Here is a 26,590-nt window from a genome sequence, read left to right on the forward strand (position 1 = left end):
CCTTCTGTGGTAGAGAATTCCACAGGTTCCCCACCCTCTGAGTGAAGAAATTTCTCCTCAAGTCAGTCCTAAATGTCCTACCCCATAAACTGAGACTGTGACCCCTCGTTCTGGACACCCCAGCCAGGGGAAACATCCTCCCTGCATCCAGTCTATCTAGCCCTGTCAGAATTTTATACGTTTCAATGAGATCCCCTCTCATCCTTCTAAACTCAAGTGAATACAGGCTGAGTCGACCCAATCTCTCCTCATAAGACAGTCCTGCCATCCCAGGAATCAGTCTGGTAAACCTTCGCTGCTCTCCCTCTATGGCAAGTATATCCTTTCTTAGGTATGGAGATCAAAACTGCACACAATACTCCAGATGTGGTCTCACCAAGGCCCTGTATAACTGCAGTAAGACATCCCTGCTCCTGTACTCAAATCCTCTTGCAATGAAGGACAACATACCATTCGCCATCCGATCTGCTTGCTGCACCTGAATGTTTTCTTTCAGTGACTGGTGCACAAGGACAGACTGTTAAGCAGACTGTTGGAGATCAAGCGTCCATTGTTAATTTCTTCCAGTTTTGACAAGGTCCAAACCCAAAACATCAACCTATCTGTTCTCTCCACAGATGCTGCATGACCTGGTGACTGTTTCCAACAGTCTCTATTTTTGTTTCAACACACAAAAACAGATGTGCAACAACCACGAGACTAATACTCGGCTAGAAATAAATCATCCAGTATCACGTCAAATGTGTGCCATGGCAGCATAATTTGTTGATTTCATTGCGGCTGAGGGTTTTGAATCTACAATCATATAAGTCTAGAAACGACTGTTTATGATATTACTCTACAAACACTTCATGGACCGGATTTTGCTGTGAGCGGCAAACAAATGGCACTAGCCATTCGTTAGATTTGCACTTGCCCATAGACTTTCTACGAGCTTTTGCACGGCAAGTTACCGTCAACAGGACAGCCATTCAGTACAGCGCCCACTACAGGGCATCTGGGACCTGAGTGAACGAGGCAAGGAGCTGTGTATCTCCTTAGGCATCAGATTGAAGAATTGTTAATAACAGTGCAGAGTCAGAACCAGGACGTGTAAGTTAGAATGGTGAATTCAATGTCAAATCAGTACAGAAAGCGAAATAGAGTAAAAGAATGATTGAATTAAGAGATAGAGATAAAAGAGACAGAAAGAAAAAGTAAAACCAAAATTATTTACGTTTTTTAAAAATGTCCATTTGAAGGAATAAATCTGAAGGAATGAGACTCCACACTTGTAAAAGTAAATTTTCAGTGCCAGAGAGGTTGTTTGGCAGTAATTAAGACTTATCATGCCATTAAAAGGGTACTTAGACTTGAAATGACTTGACAACTTTTGTTTGCCGAGTTTAGTCTGTATTTGTGAAGTCACTACAAGAACTTCACACCATTCAATACATTTGAACAGGGGGCCAGACAGCGAGATGACGTTTCCGCACAGCTTTTAGTGGATCATCGCATCTCGGAGAGCAAATTCCGGACTTCCGCGTTTAACTGTGCGTGTGCGGTCGTCGGAAGTTGCTTTCTGATTTGCACATAAATAACTGTGAGTGCTCTTAGCTTCACCATTACTTATACAGTAAAATCCGGCCCCATATGTTCATATATGAGTAATTTGAGACATGACATGTGGTAAGTGTAGCACGCTTGGGAGGAAAAAGATGAATTTGGACCTATGGTTCCCAAAGTTCTCCACCACTGTGGTTTTCCCCACATCATGTCTGGGTCTATTGTAAACTAATTGATAGAGATTGATTGCTATGATTAGTCAACAACTCCATTATCATTGTATCATGCGACTGCCAATTGGGTGGAAATTGTGGAGGCTCTGGCCACTATCTTCCAATCCTCCTTAGATATGAGGAATGGAGGATTGCAAATGTTACACTCCGGTTCAAAAAAGGGTAGAGGGATAAACCCGACAACTACATGCCAGTCAGTCTAACGTCAGTGATGGGGAAACTTATAGAGGCATTAATCCGGGACAAAATTAATTGGAAAAAATATGGGTTAATAAATGAAAGGCAGCATGGATTTGTTAAAGGCAAATCATGTTTGACTAACTTGATTGAGTTCTTTGATAAAGTAAGGCAGAAGGTTGATGGGGGTAGTGTGGTTAATTTTTTGTATATGGACTTTCAAAAGGCGTTTGATAAAGTACCACATAATAGATTTGTTCGCAAAATTGAAGCCCATGGGATTAAAGGAATGGTTGCTGCATGGAAACAAAATTAGCCAAGGGACAGAAAGCAGAGAGTAGTGGTCAAGGATTGTTTTTCAGACAAGAGAGAAGTGTGCAGTGTTGTTCCCCAGGGATCGGTGTTGGGACTGCTGTTGTTTTTGATATAAATTAATCTCCTGGACTTGGGTATTCAGAGCATAATTTTGAAGTTTGCAGATGACACAAAACTTGGAAATGTAGTAAATATTGAGGAGGATAGTAACAGACTTCAGGAGCATATAGACAGACTGGTGAAATGGGTAGACACATGGCAAATGAATTTTAACACAGAGAAGTGTAAAATGATTCATTTTGATAGGAAATAGGAACAGGATTAAGCCATTTTTTTTCATTCGTTCATGGGATGTGGGCGTCGCAGGCGAGGCCAGCATTTATTGCCCATCTCTAATTGCCCTTGAGAAGGTGGTGGTGAGTTGCCTGCTTGAACCGCTGCAGTCCGTGTGGTGAAGGTTCTCCCACAGTGCTGTTGGGAAGGGAGTTCCAGGATTTTGACCCAGCGACGATGAAGGAACCGCGATATATTTCCAAGTCGGGATGATGTGTGACTTGGAGGGGAACGTGCGGGTGGTGTTGTTCCCATGTACCTGCTGCTCTTGTCCTTCTAGGTGTAGAGGTCGCGGGTTTGGGAGGTGCTGTCGAAGAAGCCTTTGCGAGTTGCTGCAGTGCATCCTGTGGATGGTACACACTGCAGCCACAGTGCGCCGGTGGTGAAGGGAGTGAATGTTTAGGGTGGTGGATGCGGTGCCAATCAAGCGGGCTGCATTGTCCTGGATAGTGTCGAGTTTCTTCAGTGTTGTTGGAGCTGCACTCATCCAGGCAAGTGGAGAGTATTCCAACACACTCCTGACTTGTGCCTTGTAGATGGTGGGAAGGCTTTGGGGAGTCGGGAGGTGAGTCACTCGCCACAGAATATCCAGCCTCTGGCCTGCTCTTGTAGCCACAGTATTTATATGGCTGGTCCAGTTAAGTTTCTGGTCAATGGTGACCGCCAGGATGTTGATGATGGGGGATTCGGCGATGGTAATGCCATTGAATGTCAAGGGGAGGTGGTTAGACTCTCTCTTGTTGGAGATGGTCATTGCCTGGCATTTGTCTGGCGCGAATGTTACTCACCACTTATGAGCCCAGGCCTGGATGTTGTCCAGGTCTTGCTGCATGCGGACTCGGACTGCTTCATTACATGAGGGGTTGCGAATGGAACTGAACACTGTGCAATCGTCAGCGAACATCCCCATTTCTGACCTTATGATGGAGGGAAGATCATTGATGCAGCAGCTGAAGATGGTTGGGCCGAGGACACTGCCCTGAGGAACTCCTGCAGCAATGTCCTGGGGCTGAGATGATTGGCCTCCAACAACCACTACCATCTTCCTTTGTGCCAGGTATGACTCCAGCCACTGGAGAGTTTTCCCCCTGATTCCCATTGACTTCAATTTTACTAGGACTCCTTGGTGCCACACTCGGTCAAATACTGCCTTGATGTCAAGGGCAGTGACTCTCACCTCACCTCTGGAATTCAGCTCTTTTGTCCATGTTTGGACCAAGGCTGTAATCAGGTCTGGAGCCGAGTGGTCCTGGCGGAACCCAAACTGATCATCGGTGAGCAGGTTATTGGTCAGTAAATGCTGCTTGATAGCACTGTCAACGACACCTTCCATCACTTTGCTGATGATTGAGAGTAGACTGATGGGGCGGTAATTGGCCGGATTGGAATTGTCCTGCTTTTTGTGGACAGGACATACCTGGGCAATTTTCCACATTGTCGGGTAGATGCCAGTGTTATAGCTGTACTGGAACGGCTTGGCCAGAGGCGCAGCTACTTCTGGAGCACAAGTCTTCAGCACTACAGCTGGGATGTTGTCGGGGCCCATAGCCTTTGCTGTATCCAGTGCACTCAGACGTTTCTTGATATCACGTGGAGTGAATTGAATTGGCTGAAGACTGGCTTCTGTAATGGTGGGGATATCGGGAGGAGGCTGAGAAGAATCATCCACTCGGCACTTCTGGCTGAAGATGGTTGCAAACGCTTCAGCCTTGTCTTTTGCACTCACGTGCTGGACTCCGCCATCATTGTGGATGGGGATGTTTGCAGAGCCTCCTCCTCCCGTTAGTTGTTTAATTGTCCACCACCATTCACGACTGGATGTGGCAGGACTGCAGAGCTTTGATCTGATCCGTTGGTTGTGGGATCGCTTAGCTCTGTCTATAGCATGTTGCTTCCGCTGTTTAGCATGCATGTAGTCCTGAGTTGTAGCTTCACCGGGTTGACACCTCATTTTTTGGGACGCCTGGTGCTGCTCCTGGCATGCTCTTCTACACTCCTCATTGAACCAGGGTTGATCTCCTGGCTTGTTGGTAATGGTAGAGTGAGGAAAATGCCTGGCCATGAGGTTACAGATTGTGCTGGAATACAATTCTGCTGCTGCTGTTGGCCCACAGCGCCTCATGGTTGCCCAGTTTTGAGCTGCTAGATCTGATCTGAATCTATCCCATTTAGCACGGTGATAGTGCCACACAACACATTGGATGGTGTCCTCAGTGCGAAGACGGAACTTCGTCTCCACGAGGACTGTGCGGTGGTCACTCCTACCAATACTGTCACGGACAGATGCATTTGTGACAAGTAGATTGGTGAGGACGAGGTCAAGTAAGTTTTTCCCTCATGTTGGTTTGCTCACCACCTGCTGCAGGTCCAGTCTGGCAGCTATGTCCTCAGGACTCGGCCAGCTCTGTCAGTAGTGGTGCTACCGAGCAACTCTTAGTGATGGATATTGAAGTTCCCCACCCAGAGTACATTCTGTGCCCTTGCTACCCTCAGTGCTTCCTCCAAGTGGTGTTCAACATGGAGGAGGACTGATTTATCAGCTGAGGGTGGTAATCAGCAGGATCAGCCCCTCAAGCCTGTTCCGCCATTCAATGAGATCATGTTTGTCCTGTGACCTAACTCCATATACCCGTCTTAGTCCCATATCCCTTAATACCTTTGGTTAACAAAAATCTATCAATCTCAGATTTAAAATTAACAATTGAGCTCGCATCAACTGCTGTTTGCAGAAGAGAGTCCCAAACTCCTACCACCCTTTGAGTGTAGAAGTGTTTCTTAACTTCAATATAAACTAAACTGTACAATTTTAAAGGGGATGCAGGAACAGAAAGACTTGGGGTTTTACGTACACAAGTCTTTGAAGTTGATAGGACAAGTTGAGAAGGCTGTTAAAAAGTCATACGGGATCTTTGGCTTTATAAATAGAGGCATAGAGTACAAAAGCAAGGAAGTTATGCTAAACCTCTATAAAACACTGGTTAAGCCCCAACTGTAGTATTGTGTCCATTTCTGGGCGTCACATTTTAGGAAGGATGTCAAGGCCTTAGAGAGAGTACAGAGGAGATTTCCAAGAATGGTACCAGGAATGAAAGACTTCAGTAATGTGGAGAGACTAGAGAATCTGGGGTTGTTCTCCTTAGAGCAGAGAAGGTTAGAGGAGATTTGATAGCGGTGTCCAAATAGTCCCTTGCTGTTTCCCCATAGCCCTGTAAATTTTCCCCTTCAAGTATTTATCCAATTCCTTTTTGAAAGTTATTATTGAATCTGTTTTCACCACCCTTTCAGGAGTGCATTCCAGATCATAACAACTCGCTGCATAAAAAAATGTTTCCTCATGTCACCTCTTTTTTTTGCCAATTACCTTAAATCTGTGTCCTCTGGTTACGGACTCTTCTGCCACTGGAAACAGTTTCTCCTTATTTACTCTATCAAAACCCTTCATGATTTTGAACACCTCTATCAAATCTCCTCTTAACCTTCCTATGTTCCTTTGTTCCTAACCCCAACTATCGTGGACAGCCTACCCCGTCCGACTGACCAGCTGATTGACAGGATGGTCTCAGTCAGACAGGAGACCAGTCAGAGAGAGGACGTGTTCAGGTAAGTCTGCAGGTAAGTCTTTGTTTGTATGGATGGAGGGGGGGGGTGGCATGGGTGGGCACAGGGGGCATGAGTGAGCACAGGGGCATGGGTGGGCATAGGTTGGCACGGGGGCCGTGAGTCATGGGGGAGGGATCGCAGGGGTCCGCAATCGTTGAAGGGGAGGATCGAGAGTCAGTGGTGGGAGGATCGGGGTCGGGGGTTGGAGGATCGGTGGGGGGAGGATCGGGGTCGTGAGGAGGATTGGGGTCAGGGATCGGGGATCCGCGATCGGGGGGGTCCACGATTGGGGGTAGGCTGTCCACGATAGTTGGGGTTAGGAACATAGGAATATAGGAACAGGAGTAGGCCATTCAGTCCCTCGTGCCTGTTCCGCCATTTGATAAGATCATGGCTGATCTGTGATCTAACTCCATATACCTGCCTTTGGCCCATATCCCTTAATACCTTTGGTTGCCAAAAAGCTATCTATTGGGGTTGGTGCAGGCAGGCTTGTTGGGCCTGGGAGAAGCACTCCTGCTCCTCCAGGCCCACAAGCTGTGCCTTTCTAGTCACTTACCTGTTAGTCTCGGGCCTTCCCACCTCCTTTCATGAGGCATAAAACAGAAGGCCTGGGAATCCCAGCAGCACCACCCACACCCCCCACTCCCTGCCCGGGGTTCTAATCGGGAAGTCCAGAAAAATGGAGGCCCGAAGCCTTCTTGAAAGGTTTTAAAGCCCGACCCGCCTCCTGGGAGCGGGTTGGTCGCCTGCCCCTCTTCCTGCTCCGGTGCAAACAGCAAATGGGTGGGTTGGGAGCGGGTCTGAAATGGTGACAATTTTCAATGCCCCCCTGCTCTCAACCCACCATTTTCAAAATTGAGTCCATGGATTCACCTTATTAAGTTACACCCTTATTGTACTATAATTTTCAACTTATATCATTTCTGCTAAGATCCACCCAAGCAGTAAATTAGGTTGTGTCAGCTCCAGCTGCTTCAGAATTCAGCGTAAATCATGATTTCACAACATCATGTGTACACTGAAACTACCGAATACTCTGAATCAGCCCTACTCCAATCCCCTGGGCAAGTATAGATGGATACTGCATTTGTCCAACTGAGTTTACAAGGCCCTTACATAATGTGCTGTCCTGCTTCCTCCACATATACAAGCTTGTATGCTACACGGGACGCAGCATTTATGTGCCTTCACATGCACAGTGGCTCCCACTTATAACTGTGACATCACTTCAAAAAATACTTCACTGGCTGTGTTTTCGCTTAGGGACATCCTGAGCTTATGACAGGCATTAAATAAATGCAAGTTCATTCTTTTTTCTTTTGCTCCAAGCCTTCGGGAATGTTAGTGTGCAGTAAATAAACCCCGCTGGTGTTAATAAAGTGACTCCTTTCAATGCATCTCACTCACACTGGCCAGGGTGCTAAATAAGAGCACCTGGTATATTCATAAATTATTGAATGTCCCTATAAGCACAATATTGCGCAGTGCCTAACTTACAATTGTCTGTTGAATAATACTGAATGTTACCGAATTGATTCCTGCCCAGGTGGAATAGAGGAGATTGAGTTTCGAAACAAGAGGACTGATTTTCATCTGGAGCTCCTTGATGTGACTTCAGCTGGTAAGGGAGGAAAATCGTGCTGGGAGCCAGTCCACTCAAATATGGGCTGGTTTGTATTATATCGAAGAGCAAATGATGGTTTTTCCAGCATTTGCATCCTAACAGTGCTGGCTGCTAGAAACACTAGTGTGTTCCTGGCATCCAGGATTGCTGGAAGGTGCAGAGGGGCGGTCGGTCCAACTCAGTAGCCCCGTGGTTTAAAACATTTCTCAGAAAAATCCTCCCTTCTCTCCTTGGCATGCCCCAGAGGTTGCCTGTCACAGCGATCTCCTTCCCTCCCCCTCCCCTGCAAGGCGGGCTCACTGACAGAGTGGGGAACCTGGCCGAGAGCCCATTGAAAATATTTGGATCAGCCTAAGCCTGGAAAAGTGGCTGGGTTTGAGCGCACAGGCATAGGGCAGGCACGAAGCTCATTGTGCCAAAATTACAGCACCATAAGGGCTAAGTTGACGACTCACCATCCAGGGGATAACAGATATGAACCCAATCATGGTGATACACCATGGGCTGCCAGATAACGTAAAAAGAAATCAAAGAGGCAAATTAGCTGTGAACAGCAATATCATTCCACAAATGATATCCCACCTACTACTCAATTTGCTTTAGTCAGACAGATTGGAAGCTTTCTCTGTTCTCTATGTGTTAGATTGTGTTTTCACATTCTCAGTTAATGGCACCCTCATTCTCTCTGTACACATTCAGTTAAAACAAATGAAGCATACCCCAGCCCAGAGAAGGCCTTGCAGGACGTCGCTATTATGCCTCCTGAATTTTAAAGGCTTTTACAGTTTGAACCTCTTGCATTTGCTTTGTTTGAGACAGTTTGATATTTGATCACCAGCATTTTATACTGGAAATCTCAGGTTGCCTGCCAAATTAATATTATGGTAAGCCCTTGTAAGCTTGTGAGACTGCCTGACTCTGATATAGCTGTTGAATGTGCCTTCTGCTTCTTAGCAAAATCTAAATATAGCTGTGCTATGTTCAGTAAACACACTACCTTAATTTCATTTCAGGATTTGTGTCTTCTGTCTGAACCTGCCTATATGACTAGCTGTTGATTACAGGTTTCTAAAATCAAGTTGCATCATGTAACACATCCCATACACTTAATTAAATATTGACCAGCCTTGACCATCTGTCAAATGCAGTATCTTTGGGTCTAAGATTCTAAGATATGAAGCATGTCCCATCGCATTACTTTGGAGTTAAAAGTTTTCATATTTAATTTCATATTATGATAGAAGCAGTTTAATAATAGAGTGTAACAAAACACTCTACTGTCCCTTGATGTCAAAACATTAATTTACACAGATGAACCTCACCATTACTAACAGGAGTCGACTGTGTTGCAGTTATTATTTCATAATCCACAGAACCCAAGCTTGGGTCGTTTATAAGTTCAACAGAATCCTGGACAGTGTGTTAACACTTAATTTTATTCTTTAATAACTTTTCAGTTTTCTCACCTTCTCTCCCAAAGATGCTTCTAAAGACACCAACAGTCTTCCAGGTACACCTCCAAACTAGTTGGTCTACATGTGCGAGCTTAAACATTGAGTATCAGCAGGCTATTCAACTGCTGGGTCATCATAGCTAAGCCTAATCCTGTCATCGCCCAAGATCTACACATGTACATCTTCCAGCAGGATTTATTGGATAGTGATCAAGGATAGGAACCCAGACTGATTCCCCCTTCTCCACCAAGCTAGGGACACTGAGGCTAATTGTAGTGCCCTCAATACTGCCCCAGCTGAGATCAGCCAACTCAGCACAGTTCTGAGATTAAACCTATCATCTTTCTAGCCTATATACAACACAGTGCTTTTGCCAACAGAATAACCACAATACTTTCCCAATCTAGGTGATTCATTCACAACAAGATGGTGGGTAGAGATGACTTCCTGTCACCTTTTTCTGTCCTCCCTGTGTGACAGCACATGGGCTTTCCCTGGTTCTGGCCCAGCCAAGATCGGAAACCTGTCACATTTAGAATCATGAGTATCGACCCATATTCTGTTAGTCTGAGGGAGAGTACATTAATACCCCAATTTGAGTATCACTAGACCCACCGTGTTACGTGCTTTTGATAGCATGGGATTAAGTTCATAACAAAACCCCTTCTCTCGGAAATGTGTATCAGGATTATCTAGAAGGCATTGTCACCACTAAACCACAGTCTCTCTGAGCTCTGGTGTGTGTTCTTAATAAGTCCTTTAGTTTGGCAAATAATGCATTGCTCTTCAGTCTTAACCCCCTCAAACTGGTAAAACAAAATATGATTTTTTTTCAAAATAGTTTTGAGACTAGGGCATATTATGTGATTTGCTGTGCAACAATTAAAACATTAAGTAGAAGTTATACTTTAACTATGTGTAAAACTCTGTATTTCCTCAAATTGATGTCTATTTATACCTGATTATAACAACACATAAATTAACCCTTTATATATTGTTTTTTTATAGCTTGCAACATGTTTGAAATTATGTAATGGTTAAAGGAAAAACAAATAAATAACAGATATTTTGTGGTGATTTGGTTTAGAAGCACTGAAAGTAAAGCTGAAGAAACCTATAGCCACAAAAAATAAGATAGTGAGCATTCAGTACCGAAAGGGTTAAATAATAATGTCTGTACAATAAATATGATCAAAAACAAAAAGGTCAACTGACATTAGAGTGAGCTTTAAGATCATTCAAACTCAATGAACAGCAATCTACAGAAAATCAGTAATAAACTATTTAGAACAAACAACTCACTGGACCTGTTACTGTAGAAAACACACTAATTTTTAAAAAGTCTGAACTTTTTCTAAACCTAAAGCATGCTACTTTTGTTTTAAAGATATATTTACCTCAATCTTTGTTAAGAGATCTTGCAGCTCCCCTGATTCATTCATTGACAATATTTTCTCTGCACCCTGTTAGCAAATAAATGCACAATAGCACTAAGAGAAGCTTCACATCAAATCCCCAAAATTAAGGAGCATTGAACATTTATTTTAAAATGAAACTAATATAGCTTTTTTTCATAGTACACATCAAGTCACTGATAATTATGGCAAATTAGTGTTTTAGATTATTGACATGACAATTAAAATATTCTTAGTGTACATTTTTCCACAATATTCTTCCCTTGTCCCCCTATCATGAAGGCACTGATTCTTGCTGAGATATTGTTTTGCTGGTATTTTGCCTACACTTTTCAAGCCTAAACGGAGAATGTCAACACATTGTTTGACTGTGGGAGTATCAAAGCCAAGCTTGATGCTGTCTTCACTTGGCATCCACACATGGCAGTTTCTAGCAGCAGTCAGTGGATTGTGATGGGATTATGCATCTTGCATTATTGTTCCCTTTCTAACTTTGGGATATTGAGGCCAGTTGTCACATTCCAGCTGCTGCCCTCCCTGATCTCAACTAACTGCACAGACCAGGGATCAAGGTGAAGATTATATAACTCAGAATTTCTGTATTGTATCCATTTGGAGATCATCCCAAGCTTCTTGAAGTTTCTTCAGTTTGTTAGGTACCTCTTTTACATTGATGACAGCTACATTGCCCTTCTAGACATAGGGGGTGATTTTAAACCCCAAGAACGGGTGGGTTGGGGGTGGGTGGGAGTTGAAAATTTTTTGGGTCGCCACCGCAAAATTTTCGGACTTTGCATTCCTAGTGGGAAGCCTGTACTTTTACGCGCCGACATTAAACCCGGAAATAAAGCCGGGTTGCTGTCGCGACCCAAAAAATAACTATTTTCAACTCCTACCTGCCCCCAACCCACCTGTTCTTGGGATTTAAAATCACCCCCATGATGTACACATTTGACACATTCAATTAAAGTGTGATAAGTAGTTATACCTCAGATGAAGTATAGTATCAGTACAACTGGTGACATACAGTCACTTTCAGACTTACTGGATGCAAATTCTTCTGTGCTGAACCATCTAATTATATTTTACAGTTAAGCATTATTTCTCTATGCAAGCTATAGTAATCACTACTGCAAAAGGCCATTTTTACTTGTTAATCTTAATTTGGTCAACTATTTTATATTCAATTTTGGTAAGACATTTTAAAAACAAATGAAAGCACAGAATTATGCCATTTACACACTTCAAGCCCATCCCCTATTTTCCCCATCACAGAAACTACTTGATCAGTATTTTAGTTTGTTATTTCCTGCTGTCTTGCTTCATTATAGCTGGCTGCTAACTGCGCTGTAAACAGCTTTTGCAAATTAAGTGCAAATGGCCCAGTAATATTTTGCTCTGAATTTCCCTCCCACTGGGAGATTGTCTGGTCTCTGCTTAGCGCCTCCTCACAAAGCCCAAAGTGGGTTAGGAACTAACTGGGCGAGGGGAGTTATAGGAGAGCCAGTGCACATTTTACACTCCATAGCACAGCACATTTAAGCTCGAAAGCACTGCAACGCAGCATCACTAACGCTCTGAATATAACCATGGACAAACTATGGCATTGAAATTCTTATTTTTAGCACACTGGTTAATATAGGCATGTAAAATCCCTATGCATGTTATTTTAACAAAGTTATTAACCCATTTAAAATGAATAAGTAAGTGACTTTGTTAAAATAGTGCACATAGGAATTTCACACAAGCACATTATAAAGTGGGCTAAAAGCAATGCTTCGTAGGCTTCTAACCCTATGAGGTAAATTTTTGTCTTCACTTCTGGGCTGATCTAATCTGACAGAGCAGATCAAGCGCCTGTTGCAAAACCAGCCCAATTTTCAATTTTCAATGATTGTAATGGAATTAAAATCAGGTGGGTTCTACAATGGGCAGTAGATGTCCTCTGTTAGGTTACTGCCCTGACGGTGGACGAAATATTTACATCCAAAAGTTTGAAAGCTGCATTGCTTGACATGTGCTTAAATTTTAGTTACATAAAGGCAGGAGCTAAAGGGACTGTTTGCTGGAAAGTGGTTTGATCTTAAGTTGTTCAAATTTTTGCAGTATAGAGGGAGATTAGAAGTGTGCAATTTGAATAGTCAAGCTGAGGAGCTTCAGTCTTTTCTCTTGGGTAAAGCCTTTGAATTTGGCAGAAGTCTGTGTGTGTGCTGAGGGTGATATCAATATCATCCAAGATACAGTAACTAACGTGCGGTACTTTAATAATTCTACCATTTCAACTGGGGAGATTAATTCAATTCTCCACATACAAGGTGCACAGTAACTTTGTGCAGTTGGTCGCCTGAGTTATGTCACAATTGAAAAATCATCAGAAACAGAAAACACATCAAACAACATTAAATATTTAATTTTTAGATGGAATTTATGGTGAAACTCATCCTTTAATTCTGAAAGAACCACAAGTAAAACTGGAAATAAGTTAAATAAATAAATCTTACTTTAGCTTTTTTTTAATTGAGCAAATACTTAAACAAGAATGGGGTCTCTGTGTCAAATCTTCAAATTTTGCTGTACTTAACCAAGTTCAGTCTATACCATGGGTTGAAGTTCAAGACAGACCAGAACAGCAGGAGTCTGGCCAATGGCATTTCTTTGTAAAATGTTTTAGATCCTTTAGAGATTTCTCTGTCAATATTGAATACATGAAGCAGCTGGAGGTATCTGTTTAAATAATATATATATCCTTTTTCAATATAAAAATAAATAGGGCACATTTCCACACAGGAAGCTAGAAATCTCATGCGAGCCATGAAAAAGAGTCTTCAACCTTTCTGATAATATTTCACTTCCATGTGTATTTAATTGCTTTAAAATAAGGGGACAGTTATTCCGCAGCATTGTGTTGATACTATTTATGAAAGTTTGAGTGGCTTTCTCCAATAAGGCTGACTATAAGTGATGATGTAAATTCTGTAATTAGTTGACTATTCTTTTTTCAGAAGTTTGCATGACAAACACAGCTTTCACTAACGACGTACATTGTCTCCTCTGCACTTTAGGGAACTGACTTGTTGAGTGTGTAAGCATACACCCTTTTCACTTCTGGGACTTGAATTTGAACACAGTGCTGACTGTTGGGGTGAAAGAATCCTCTGTCTATTGAGGGGAAGCATCTATGTGACATTATTTCAGGCACCTTCTAGTAAGAGAGTATAAAACAGCATGAAAAGAGCCCACAAGCCAGCACAAGTTGAAACTAAATTGGCAATCTCACTTAGGGAACCCCTAAGTATGGCAGGTGAAAGAGGTGGAAATGATCAAATTTATGCAATAGTTGGGGTATTCCTCTGAAGGTTGGGGTCAAAGCACATCACTTGGGTAAAGCAGAAGAAGTCCTATTCTGCATTTGGCCACACTGTACAGTATCTGATATCAGAATTCTTACTGTTGAAACTGAGTGCCCAAAGTGGAAAGGTATTCTGTTCCCTAACATAGACATTCCTCACCCCGATATGCACATCAAGAATATCAATGAAAAATCCCTTGCAGTTCAAATACAATATTCTGACAATCAAAATATTGGCCTAGAAATTTGATCGCAGCCAAAAACAGGCAGGGGGCAGGGTGAGCGCTGCACGTGTCTCTTCACTTGGTCACAAGGACCATGTGAAATTGGTGCTGCCAGCTCGTTATAATGAGACAGGTGTGCAGCCAGCACTACACACGCTATTCATTGGCTGCACGCCCGGGGGGCATGAAATCCAGCTTCACTAATGCCACTTAAAGGCAGCCAGGAACTGAGAAAGAGGAGGTGCACTGTGGCTGCAGACAACAGGGAAACGCTGTGAAAGATCAACAATGGCTGGAAGAGATAGAGAGAGGACAACCAGGTTCTCTGATGCAGTGATGGAGGCCCTGGCTGTCGACGGGTAGAGGGAGATCCTGCTCCCCCGGGGGCAGTGAGTCCTCCAGGCAACACCTCCACTGTCAGTGCGAAGAGGCTGCAGAGCAGGTTAATGCCAGGAGCTTAGCTGCAATGTAGGAAAACATTCAATGACCTCAGCAGAGTTGCTAAGGTAAAAATCCTACCTCTCATCTCAATTACTCTCTCCTCACACCTCCACCACCTCCAGCCTCATTACCCACAACACCCCCCTCTCCTGCTTCCCTTCACTCCCCTACAATTACACCACACTTCACTCCACCTCCTTCTCCTCCTACTCACACACTCTGCACCTCCTACTCTCACCATTATTACAGCCCTCACTTCCTCACACCTCACATCTTTCACTCAACATACACACTGTATATAGATTTAAAGGGTGTGAGATTTAATTTGCTTGTATCTGCCACATTACAAGCTTTGATTTCTAAATACTGCAAGATATTGATTTAACACTGTATTCCAGTACATAGGAACAGGAGTTCGCCTTTTAGCTGCTTAAGTCTTGTAATGATGTGGAGATGCCGGTGATGGACTGGGGTTGACAATTGTAAACAATTTTACAACACCAAGTTATAGTCCAACGATTTTATTTGAAATCTACAAGCTTTCGGAGGCTTCCTCCTTCCTCAGGTAAATGTCAGGAATTCCTCGAAGCCTACGCATTTATAAATCAGAGAACAATACATGGTGATTACAGACTGCCCCTGCAACGGGCAACAGGCAGTCTGTAATCACCATGTATTGTTCTCTGATTTATTTCCGGCCCCTCCCTGTCCTCTGTCATGGAAAAGGACAGGGAGGGGCCGGAAATAAAGGTTATAAATTGGGGGAAGGCCGATTTTAATAGGATAAGGCAGGATCTGGCCAAAATGGACTGGGATCAGCTGCTTGTAGGAAAATCCGCATCGGAGCAATGGGAGTCTTTCAGAAGGGAGATTGAGACCATACAATGGCAACATGTTCCCGTAAAGGTCAAGGGTGGTTCCAAGAACTTCAGGGAACCTTGGATGTCAGGGGATATACGAGAATGGATTAGGAAAAAAAGGAGGGCTTTTGGCAGATACAAAAGGCTAAAGACGGAGGAAGCCCTAGAGGAGTACAAAAAGTGCAGGGGGATACTTAAAAAAGAAATTAGGAGATCAAGGAGGGGCCATGAAATAACACTGGCGAGCAAAATAAAGGAAAATCCTAAGATGTTTTATAAGTATATTAAGGGTAAGAGGATGACTAGGGAAAAAATAGGGCCCATTAGGGACAAAAATGGCAATCTGTGTGTGGAGCCGGCAGATGTAGGAGGGGTTCTAAATGAATTTTTTGCATCTGTTTTCACTATGGAGAAGGACGATGTAGACATAGAAATACGGCAGGGGGACTGTGATATACTCGAACATATTAACATCGAGCGGGAGGAGGTATTGGCGGTTTTAGCAGGCATAAAAATGGATAAATCCCCAGGCCCGGACGAAATGTATCCCAGGCTACTGTGTGAGGCAAAGGAGGAGATTGCGGGGGCTCTGACACATATATTCAGAACCTCTCTGGCCACAGGGGATGTGCCAGAGGACTGGAGAACCGCTAATGTAGTACCATTATTCAAGAAGGGGAGTAGGGAAAAACCGGGGAACTACAGGCCAGTGAGCCTAACATCAGTGGTAGGAAAATTATTGGAAAAAATTCTGAAGGACAAAATTAGTCTCCACTTGGAGAAGCAAGGATTAATCAGGGATAGTCAACATGGCTTTGTCAAGGGAAGATCATGTCTGACTAATTTGATTGAATTTTTTGAGGGGGTGACTAGGCGTGTGGATGAGGGTAACGCAGTGGATGTGGTATACATGGATTTCGGTAAGGCCTTCGATAAAGTTCCTCACAGGAGACTGGTCAAGAAGGTACGAGCCCATGGAATCCAGGGTGCCTTGGCACTTTGGATACAAAACTGGCTTAGTGGCAGAAGGCAGAGGGTGATGGTCGAAGGTTGTTTTTGTGACTGGAAGCCTGTGGCCAGTGGGGTACCACAGGGATCGGTGCTGGGTCCCTTGCTGTTTGTGGTCGACATTAATGACTTGGATATGAATGTAAAAGGTATGATCAGTAAGTTCGCTGATGATACAAAGATTGGTAGGGTGGTAAATAGCGAGGAGGATAGCCTCAGCCTGCAGGACGATATAGATGGGTTGGTCAGATGGGCGGAACAGTGGCAAATGGAATTTAACCCGGAAAAGTGCGAGGTGATGCACTTTGGAGGGACTAACAAGGCAAGGGAATACACAATGAATGGGAGGACCCTAGGCAAGACAGAGGGTCAGAGGGATCTTGGTGTGCAAGTTCACAGATCCCTGAAGGCGGCGGAACAGGTAGATAAGGTGGTAAAGAAGGCATATGGGATACTTGCCTTTATTAGCCGAGGCATAGAATATAAGAGCAAGGAGGTTATGATGGAGCTGTATAAAACACTGGTTAGGCCACAGCTGGAGTACTGTGTGCAGTTCTGGTCGCCACACTACAGGAAGGATGTGATCGCTTTGGAGAGGGTGCAGAGGAGATTCACCAGGATGTTACCAGGGCTGGAGCGCTTCAGCTATGAAGAGAGACTGGGAAGATTGGGTTTGTTTTCCTTGGAGCAGAGGAGGCTGAGGGGGGACATGATTGAGGTGTACAAAATTATGAGGGGCACAGATAGGTTGGATACTAAGGAGCTTTTTCCCTTCGTTGAGGGTACTATAACAAGGGGACATAGATTCAAGGTAAAAGGCGGGAGGTTTAGAGGGGATTTGAGAAAGAACTTTTTCACCCAGAGGGTGGTTGGAGTCTGGAACTCACTGTCTGAAAGGGTTGTGGAGGCAGGAACCCTCACAACATTCAAGAAGCATTTGGATGAGCACTTGAAATGCCATAGCATACAAGGCTACGGACCAAATGCTGGAATATGGGATTAGAGTAGTCAGGGCTGATGGCCGGCGCGGACACGATGGGCCGAAGGGCCTCTATCCGTGCTGTATAACTCTATGACTCTATGACTCTATGAGATGCACACGTCCAGCCCCAAAAGCCAAAACAGTATAAAGATAGGGCACTCTGCACCCAAACATTAGAGCTCTCGGGACAGTCGGAAGTCCACAGCCCATTAGACCAAGAAGGGCAAATGGCTCAGATAGGTATGTGATGCTGACAAGATGAGAATGTTAGATAAAGCCATGTGGGGCCATCAGGGGCTGTTGGAGATTAAGATTGAAAGAATGGAATGAAACAATGCAATGCTGACATCGAAAAGGGGACATCTACTCTTTTGAATCATGCATGGTGGGAAACAGTATATAACGTAGGACAACATCCTTGGGCTAGAATTCTCTCACAGGTTTTAATCTTTGTGTAGTGTTTCAATGTATAAAAGCTGAGTATGCAAATAGATGTATTGCACTACTGAGCCGTGAACTAAGGATGGGACGGGAAGGTGAGCCTAAAGGGTTATTCCTGTAGACTCAGAAGAGAACGTAAGAAAAGCATTATACAAACTTTCTATAATATTATTAACCTTGTAAGGGAAAAGCATTATGTTAGCTTTCCCTGTGAACAAAGGCTTTCTGTTTATCCAAAACAAGCTTTTGGGTTACTTTGTGAAGAGCGGGCCTGTTCATAAGATGGGAAATGGGAGCTGCCTCAAGTTTGGGTAAAGATAAAAGTTCTTGATAACTTGGAGGCAACTATTTATAAGGGAGGCTAATGATGTCAGATATTCTGTTATCTGAGATGTCCGGAGAGTCTTTGTACGCACAGACTCTGAGCAGTTTCAATAAGGAGGGGGTTCGAAAAATGTGAATAACAAATGTTTAAAGACAGAGTCATAGATTGGAGACAGAGAAAGCTATTGATGTTTGCACACAACCCACATGGAGCAAATGGGGGCTAAATTGGGCCACAAAGCGCCCGTTCTGTAGGCGCATCACAGACTCCTAAGCACCAAAAATGGCATCCGAGATGCGCGCGCACACTTCCGTTGCGTCCAGCATGACGTGCGCAGGACACCATCTTGGTAAAGGTGGGTGCACACACCTAACAAAGGCCGGAAGCTTGTAGAGTAGGCAGATTATGATGGAAATCAATGTGCACCGCTGATTTAAAGCAACCGGCAGCATTTTTTAACTCTCCACTTCAGCCAACACACTGTCCTAACTGCGCACAGCTGAACAGGAGTGAAAGGGCATGTAGGACTCCCCCACCAGCGCTATTTAAAGGGAGCATGCAGGAGTTAATGGTTAGTTGTTGGATTAGTTATTCTGGCTGCTGGTGCAATTGTATGTGTTTTTGGAACTTTCCTATACTTGGAGAAAGTTGCAATATTATATAGAGAGTGGTCTGGGTGGACGATTACCATCGCCGAATCCCCCACCATCAACATCCTGGGGGTCACCATTGACCAGAAACTTAACTGGACCAGCCACACAAATACTGTGGCTACAAGAGCAAGTCAAAGGCTGGGTATTCTGCGGCGAGTGACTCACCTCCTGACTCCCCAAAGCCTTTCTACCATCTACAAGGCACAAGTCAGGAGTGTGATGGAATACTCTCCACTTGCTTCGATGAATGCAGCTCCAACAACACTCAAGAAGCTCAACACCATCCAGGACAAAGCAGCCCGCTTGATTGGCACCCCATACACAACCCTAAACATTCATTCCCTTCACCACTGGCGCACTGTGGCTGCAGTGTGTACCATCCACAGGATGCTCTGCAGCAACTCGCCAAGGCTTCTTCGACAGCACCTCCCAAACCCACGACCTCTACCACCTGGAAGGACAAGGGCAGCAGGCACATGGGAACAACACCACCTGCACGTTCCCCTCCAAGTCACACACCATCCCGACTTGGAAATATATCGCCGTTCCTTCATCGTCGCTGGGTCAAAATCCTGGAACTCCCTTCCTAACAGCATTGTGGGAGAACCTTCACCACACAGACTGCAGCGGTTCAAGGCGGCGGCTCACCACCACCTTCTCAAGGGCAATTAGGGATGGGCAATAAATGCCGGCCTCGCTAGCGACGCCCACATCCCATGAACAAATAAAAAAAAACTTGCAGTACAGTTAGTGGCATTTAAGATATTGTGATGAACAATGTTGCTTCCAGGCATGGGTGGCTTGCTAGGGCTTCCTCTAGGAATTGAATATAACTGGGAGTATGCAGAGAGGCCACGCAGAACAGGACAAGCTGTGAGAAGAGGGAGGAGGAGGAGCAAGAGGCGGCGCAGGGCACTCAGCAGGAGGTCATATCCAACGACGGCCTTCAGGGACAATTTCTGCTACCTCAACTTCAGCGACGATCAGTGCATCCGACGGCTGCGGTTCATGAAAGAGATCGTGACTGAGTTTTATCAACTGCTGCAGCCTCAGAGGTAACCATGGCCTTTCATTTTTACGGCTCTGGCTCCTTTCAGGCTGCTGCTGGCGATATAAGAAACATCTCGCAATTTGCAGTGCACTGCTGTATAAGGGAGGTCACTGAGGCTCTGTCCGCACTCTGAAACAGATTCATCACGTTCCCTTTGGACAGAAACAAGCAGCAGGAGCGAGCACGATGGTTTGCTCGCATTGAAGGCTTCCCCATCGTGCAGGGTGCCATTGACTGCACGCATCTCAGAACTGCTCCACATCAGAACTCGGCCACATTCATGAACAGAAAGGGATTCCACTCCCTCAATGTGCAATTGGTGTGCATCGTGCAGGTGAATGCGCACTATCCTGGCAGCAGTCATGATTCCTTCATCCTGCGGCAGTCCAACGTGCCACCTAAATTTCATCCAGCACGGCAAGTCAAAAACTGGCTACTGGGAGACAAGGGTTATCCCCTCGTGAAATGGCTCATGACTCTGATCAGGAACATAAGCACACCATAGGTGTTCTCAAGCAACACTTCCACTGCCTGGACCGCTCTGGAGGAGCCCTGCAGTACTCAGCTGAGTGGGTATCAAGTTTTGTCATCACATGCTGCATCCCGCAAAAACTCGCCATTATGGGGGAACAGCCCTTTTCCACCGCCTATCATGCGAGAACCTGAGCCAGAGACAGAGGAAGAGGCGGAGGCGGAGAAAGAGACGGAGGAGGAAATGGAGGAGGAGTAGGAAGTACAGCAGGAAGTAGAGGAAGAGGCAGGGAGGCAACAAGGTAGACAAGCCCTGTCTACCAAGGCACTACGTGATCAAATTATTAATGAGCGATACCAGTAACCTCAATGACACCTCCCCATTCACCAACAGTCCCACACTCCTTACCTTTCCTCTCCCACATGACCATCTAATCATCCTCTTTATGATTACACATTGGTTCCTTCCTCAGCTTATCGCAGAAATGAAAACCAACACCAAATGCAAATCCAAATCCAAATTTATCAATTAACATATGTAATAAAGCAAACAAACAGATACTATTCAACCATGTGCATTCCTTTAGTGCCTGTTGTTCATGTGTCTTTTCCTTTCCTAGTGCTCCTATGAGGTGCATCCCCAGAGGCTGGAATATGGGTGGTGGGAGGCTGCTGACCTTCAGTGGAGGAGCGTACAGATGGCCTTGGAGGACGACCTCGAGCGGCTCTGGGCCGGGAGGGCCCGACTGAAAACTGCACCATCTCGGCCTGGGCTGCAGCAATCTGGCCTGGCTGGCTGACAGGCAACAGCAAGGGCACTGGCAGAGTGGCAGGGGTGGGAGCAGGAATGCTGTCATCCTGAGAGAGGACAGCAGGCTCGACTGCCATGGCGCCACTGCCACTCGCACAGGGCGGTGCCTCAGCAATCCCGGTGATCTGCTGGAGAACAGATTGCTGGAGTGGTGTGACACCCTGGAAGCCCTGTTCCACAGTGGTACCCAGAGCCACGATAGCAGCAGTCTGAGCCTGGAACGCAACAGTCTGAGCTTCCAAAGCAGCAGTCTGAGCTCCAAATGAAGCATGCAGACCTTTGATAGCATCTGTTTGTGCTGCAATGGAAGCTGTGACATCAGTCATCAGATACTGCATCATGGTGGATTCCACAGGTGTGCTGACAGAAGTGACCACCCGTTCCATATGGGAAAGGATGGGCTCCAAGCTGTGCGCAAAGCCCTGTGCCAAGTTGGAGCTGGACTCCTCCATGCCCCTTGACATTGTGCATAGGCTTTCTGGCAGGCTTTCCTATCCACCAAGCATTTGGTTGTGTACGCCCATCAGCCTTCTTATGTAGCCTGGCCCTTCAAAGTCATGAGACTCTCTGGCGAGCTGGCACCTGCAGTATCCGTTCCCCCACCCCGGCTCCTGCGCACTTGTTCTCGGTGTCTCACCACATGCAGATCCCTCCTCTATCCTAACCTCTAAAGTACATGCAGTGTCAGTCTCTGAGCTGGTAGCTGTGAGTGTAAGATCGAGTGACCGTGTCTCTTCATCATCACTGTCGTCTTCCTCTGCCTCTGACGGTGACGGTTCCAGTTCTTGGGTATCTGAAATGATAAAGGGACACGGGTTGAGTTGTGGTGAGGGGAGGGGAGGAAGTAAGACGTGCGTGCTTACACCATCTACAGCACCTGAGTCATAAAAAATTGTGGGATGAGGGAGGAGTGGGAAGTGAGAGGAAGGATTAGGTATGCAGAGACCCTCATCATCGATACCTCCAGCGCCGCAAATGGTCACGGCCGCAGCGACGGACCGCCCAATGATCGCCAGGACGGTGTCCTCCATGGGTAGGCACGCCTGTCCTCCCCCAGGTCTTTCCTGCTGCCAAGAGTTATGCGCCACCTTCTCCTGCAAGAAAGTGGGAAGTGTGTCAGTGAGTGTCCTGCAAGATGTTTGGGTGAAGTCGCTGTCATGGTTGAATAGCTGCCAGTGTGTGTGACCTGTGAGATATGGGTGTCTGGCTGGCAAGAGTGGTAATGTGTGAGGGTGAGATGCAGCGGCAGGTTTGCGTGCTGATTGAAAGAGTTTTTTGGTAGGTGGTTAACGGGGGGTGCAGTGCGTGGAGCAGTGGATGAGGCTAGTGGTGCAGTTGCTAGGATATGCCATGTGACAGTTGAACTCACTCACCATGACCACTTGTGTCAAATCATTGAACTTCTTCCAGCATTGCATCTCCCACTGTCTCTTAAGCATATGTCTGGAGGGCCCCTGCCCCCCTGTGGATATAGGATGACCCTCCATCTGTCCCTCTTCCACCAAGGCCTCCAGTGCACAGTCCGTGAAGCTTGGTGCACGCTCTCTCCCAGTTGCAGTAATTCTTCAATATCTTCCAGCCCAGGAATAACTTCTTACACCATTTCCTGCAGCCACAGTGCACCTTTAAGATGTGCAGGCTGCCTTTAAGTAGTGCCAGCCACTCCCAATATCGGGGCTCCCTGCTGGTGCGTGGAGCCACTCCCAGCACAGGCCGCGCTGGCTGCACGCAGCAATCACGTAGATCATCAGGCAGCATGAATGTTAAGTGCTGCCCGCATCACAATGACCAGGCGCGGGTTAATCGCGCACCACGATCCCCGTGCCTGTTTTCGGGGGTTAACCCCCAGTATACTTTGGAACAAAATACCTTGCAACCTTTTTGATTAAAGACTAAACCCATAAAATAGATAACTCACAAGCCTGTTCCATCATTCCATTAAATCATGGTTGATCTGTGCCTCAACTCCATTTACCTGCCTTTGCCCAATATCCTTTGACACCCTTACCTAACAAATATCTATCGATCTCAGTCTTGAAAATTTCAATTGCCCAGCTTCCACAGCCTTTTGGGAGAGAGACTTCTACATTTCCACTATCTTTTATGTGAAAAAGTACTTCCTGATTTCACTCCTAAATGGCCTAGTTCTGATTTTAAGATTGTGGCCCTTTGTTCTGGATTCCCCCAGCGGAGGAAATAGTTTCTCTGTATCTACCCTATCGAATCCTTTTATCGTTTTAAACACCCCAAGGAGATCACCTCTCAACCTTGTAAACTCAAAGGACTAAAAACCACGTTTATGCAGCCTATCCTCAAAATTTAACCCTTTTAGACTTGGTATCTTTCTGGTGAATCCGCGCTGTACCCCTTCTAAGGCCAATATATCCTTCCAGGGGTGCGGTGCCCAAAACTGAACACAGTACTCCAAATGGCTTCTGACGAATGCTCTGCACAACTGAAGCATCACTTCCTCCCCTTTGTATTCCACCCCCTTGAGAGAAAGGCCAACATTCCACTAGCCTTTTTGATTACTTTTTGTACCTGTGCACTAACTTTTAGTGATTTGTGTGCCAGGACACCTAAATCCTTTTGCTCCTCCACAGCTCCTAGTCTGTCGCCATAAAGAAAATATTCTGATTGCCATTCTTGGATCCAAAGTGGATGACCTCACACTTCCTCCATCTGAATTGAACTCCATCTGCCACAGTTTTGCCCATTCACTTAATCTGCCTATGTCCCTTTGAAATTTCCTGCTCCCATCACAAAACTTAGTGTCATATGCAAAATTGGATATACAACTCCCTATTCCTCCATACAAGCATTGGATATATATGGTGAAAAGTTAAGGCCCCAGTACAGATCCCTGGGAAACATCATTTGTCACATCCCGCTAATAAGAGCATGAACCCTTTATCCCTATTCTCTGTCTCCTACTTCCCAACCAAATACCAACCTATATCACAAGGTTATCTCCAATTCCGTACACTCTCATTTTTGCTAATAATCTCTTGTGCGGAACCTTATCAAATGCCTTCTGGAACTCCGTATGACAACATCCATAAACTGTTCACAATATGAGTGACCTCCTCAAAAAATTCAACGAGATTAGTCAGACATGACCTACCCTTCAGAAATCCATTCTGACTCTCTTTGATCAGCTCATACTTATTCAAGTGCTCAGTCGCTCTGTGATTGGTGATAGATTGCAGTAACTTTCCCACAACCGATGTTAAACTAACATGTTTGTAGATTCCTGATTTCTCCCTCCCTCCTTTCTTAAATAATCAAGTGACATTTGCAATTTTCCAAGCAGACTATATATAATTAAAAAGTAATTTCAAAAATTATTTGAAAAGGAAGGATATTTTAAAAATGAGGAAAGGGCTCCAGGTGTCATGAGCTGAATGGTCTCCTTTTCTACTGGAATTTCTATAATTCTACAGATCAGGCCTAGTTACTGGACTTGCTGCAGTACCTGTGCATTCAGACCTCACCGAAGCAAAATCTTACAAAGTAGTTCTCCCAGCACAGTACTTCACACAAAAAGGATACATATTGGGAATTCAGCGGTGGATGTCAGCATGCCCTACTTGATTTTCTGTCTATTAATTTTAATGTTAGGAGGCTCTCTTTGCTGGATTCAACTTGATGAGAGAATGATTATGAACCAGGGATTTATAGAACTCTACACTCGGTGTTTTACACTCAGACTGATCCAGGTTATTTTCAGGAGCATCATGTAGCCAGAGCATACAGGTAGTAGTCAAGGATCAGGTGTTGGCTTTTATTATGACACTATAATGGCCCATCAAACGCATCTGTACAAGTGGCAGAAAGTGCCAGATAGCATGGAGGAACAAGGAAGTTAGATCAGCACCAGACAAAGCTGACCCATATACAGGTTCATTTGGGTTTGCAGCACATGGGATCTCATGCCACCACAATCCCAGCAGGCTTGCAGTGAAATCAAGAAGTCAACCACACACCAGTTACTGCCATTAGGGATTCACCGAGCAGGAGTGCGCTAGGTGTCCCACTCCACGTTCATACAACAGGCACAAGAGGAAAACACCATGGGAGATCGTGCTAACTGCATTCAAGGCACACACAAAATGGAGAACTCAAAACAGTAGGCTTCAATTTTAAAATGGGACAAAATGAAGCATTTTTGTCTGTGTTGGTTTATTTACTGGATTCTTTCCTGTGGTCACAGCACACAGAGGGGGTCATTTTGATTTTGTGCGATAGTGTAAAACAGGTGATAGCGAATCAGCAGCCTGTTAGACATCCCTCCCAATTACTATTTCCATTCAATGGAAATAAAAATTGGGAGAGATGGAAATGAGCTGCCGATTCGCTATCACCCATTTTACATTATTGCACAAAGTCAAAATTACCCCCCACAAAGTTAAAATAAGGTACCACAAGGTGTTCTTGCAGGCTGAAAAGAATATACAAGTCCACCCTGATGGACCATGGGTCATTTTATGGGAATTAATATTTGTCTGTAGGATGTTCCTGTATGGCAAAAGGTATTTTAAGATGTTAATGTATGCTGACTGCAGAGTCTTAGCACTATTCTGTCCAGCAGCCCTGAGAGCTTCTGAATAAATTTAATTCCAGTAATCACAGGCTATTCATAGTAATTAGAACAAATCAGTGGGCTTCCTGGGAGAGAGTAAAATCATTTTTTTTTATTATTCATTCATGGGATGCTGGCGAGGCCAGAATTTATTGCCCATCCCTAATTGCTCTTGAGAAGGTGGTGGTGAGCTGCCTTCTTGAACTGCTGCAGTCCGTGTGGTGAAGGTTCTCCCACAGTGCTGTTAGGTAGGGAGTTCCAGGATTTTGACCCAGCGACGATGAAGGAACGGCGATATATTTCCAAGTCGGGATGGTGTGTGACTTGGAGGGGAACGTGCAGGTGGTGTTGTTCCCATGTGCCTGCTGCCCTTGTCCTTCTAGGTGGTAGAGGTCACGGGTTTGGGAGGTGCTGTCGAAGAAGCCTTGGCGAGTTGCTGCAGTGCATCCTGTGGATGGTACACACTGCAGCCACAGTGCACTGGTGGTGAAGGGAGTGAATGTTTAGGGTGGTGGATGGGGTGCCAATCAAGCTGCTTTGTCCTGGATGGTGTTGAGCTACTTGAGTGTTGTTGGAGCTGCACTCATCCAGGCAAGTGGAGAGTATTCCATCACACTCCTGACTTGTGCCTTGTAGATGGTGGAAAGGCTTTGGGGAGTCAGGAGGTGAGTAACTGCCCGCAGAATACCAAGC

General features: G+C 45.1%; 1 protein-coding gene across 1 annotated transcript in view; it reads right to left on the minus strand.

Annotated features, from left to right (window-relative positions):
• grxcr1a (glutaredoxin and cysteine rich domain containing 1 a) overlaps positions 1 to 26,590 on the minus strand; it is a 75,738-nt gene that overhangs the window by 18,248 nt on the left and 30,900 nt on the right. Inside the window, exon 3 of the mRNA XM_067998720.1 lies at positions 10,682 to 10,747. Coding sequence (XP_067854821.1) covers positions 10,682 to 10,747 — 66 coding nt within the window. The remainder of the gene's footprint in view (positions 1 to 10,681; positions 10,748 to 26,590) is intronic.

Source organism: Heptranchias perlo, chromosome 1, assembly GCF_035084215.1.
Source record: "Heptranchias perlo isolate sHepPer1 chromosome 1, sHepPer1.hap1, whole genome shotgun sequence".
Taxonomy (NCBI): domain Eukaryota; kingdom Metazoa; phylum Chordata; class Chondrichthyes; order Hexanchiformes; family Hexanchidae; genus Heptranchias; species Heptranchias perlo.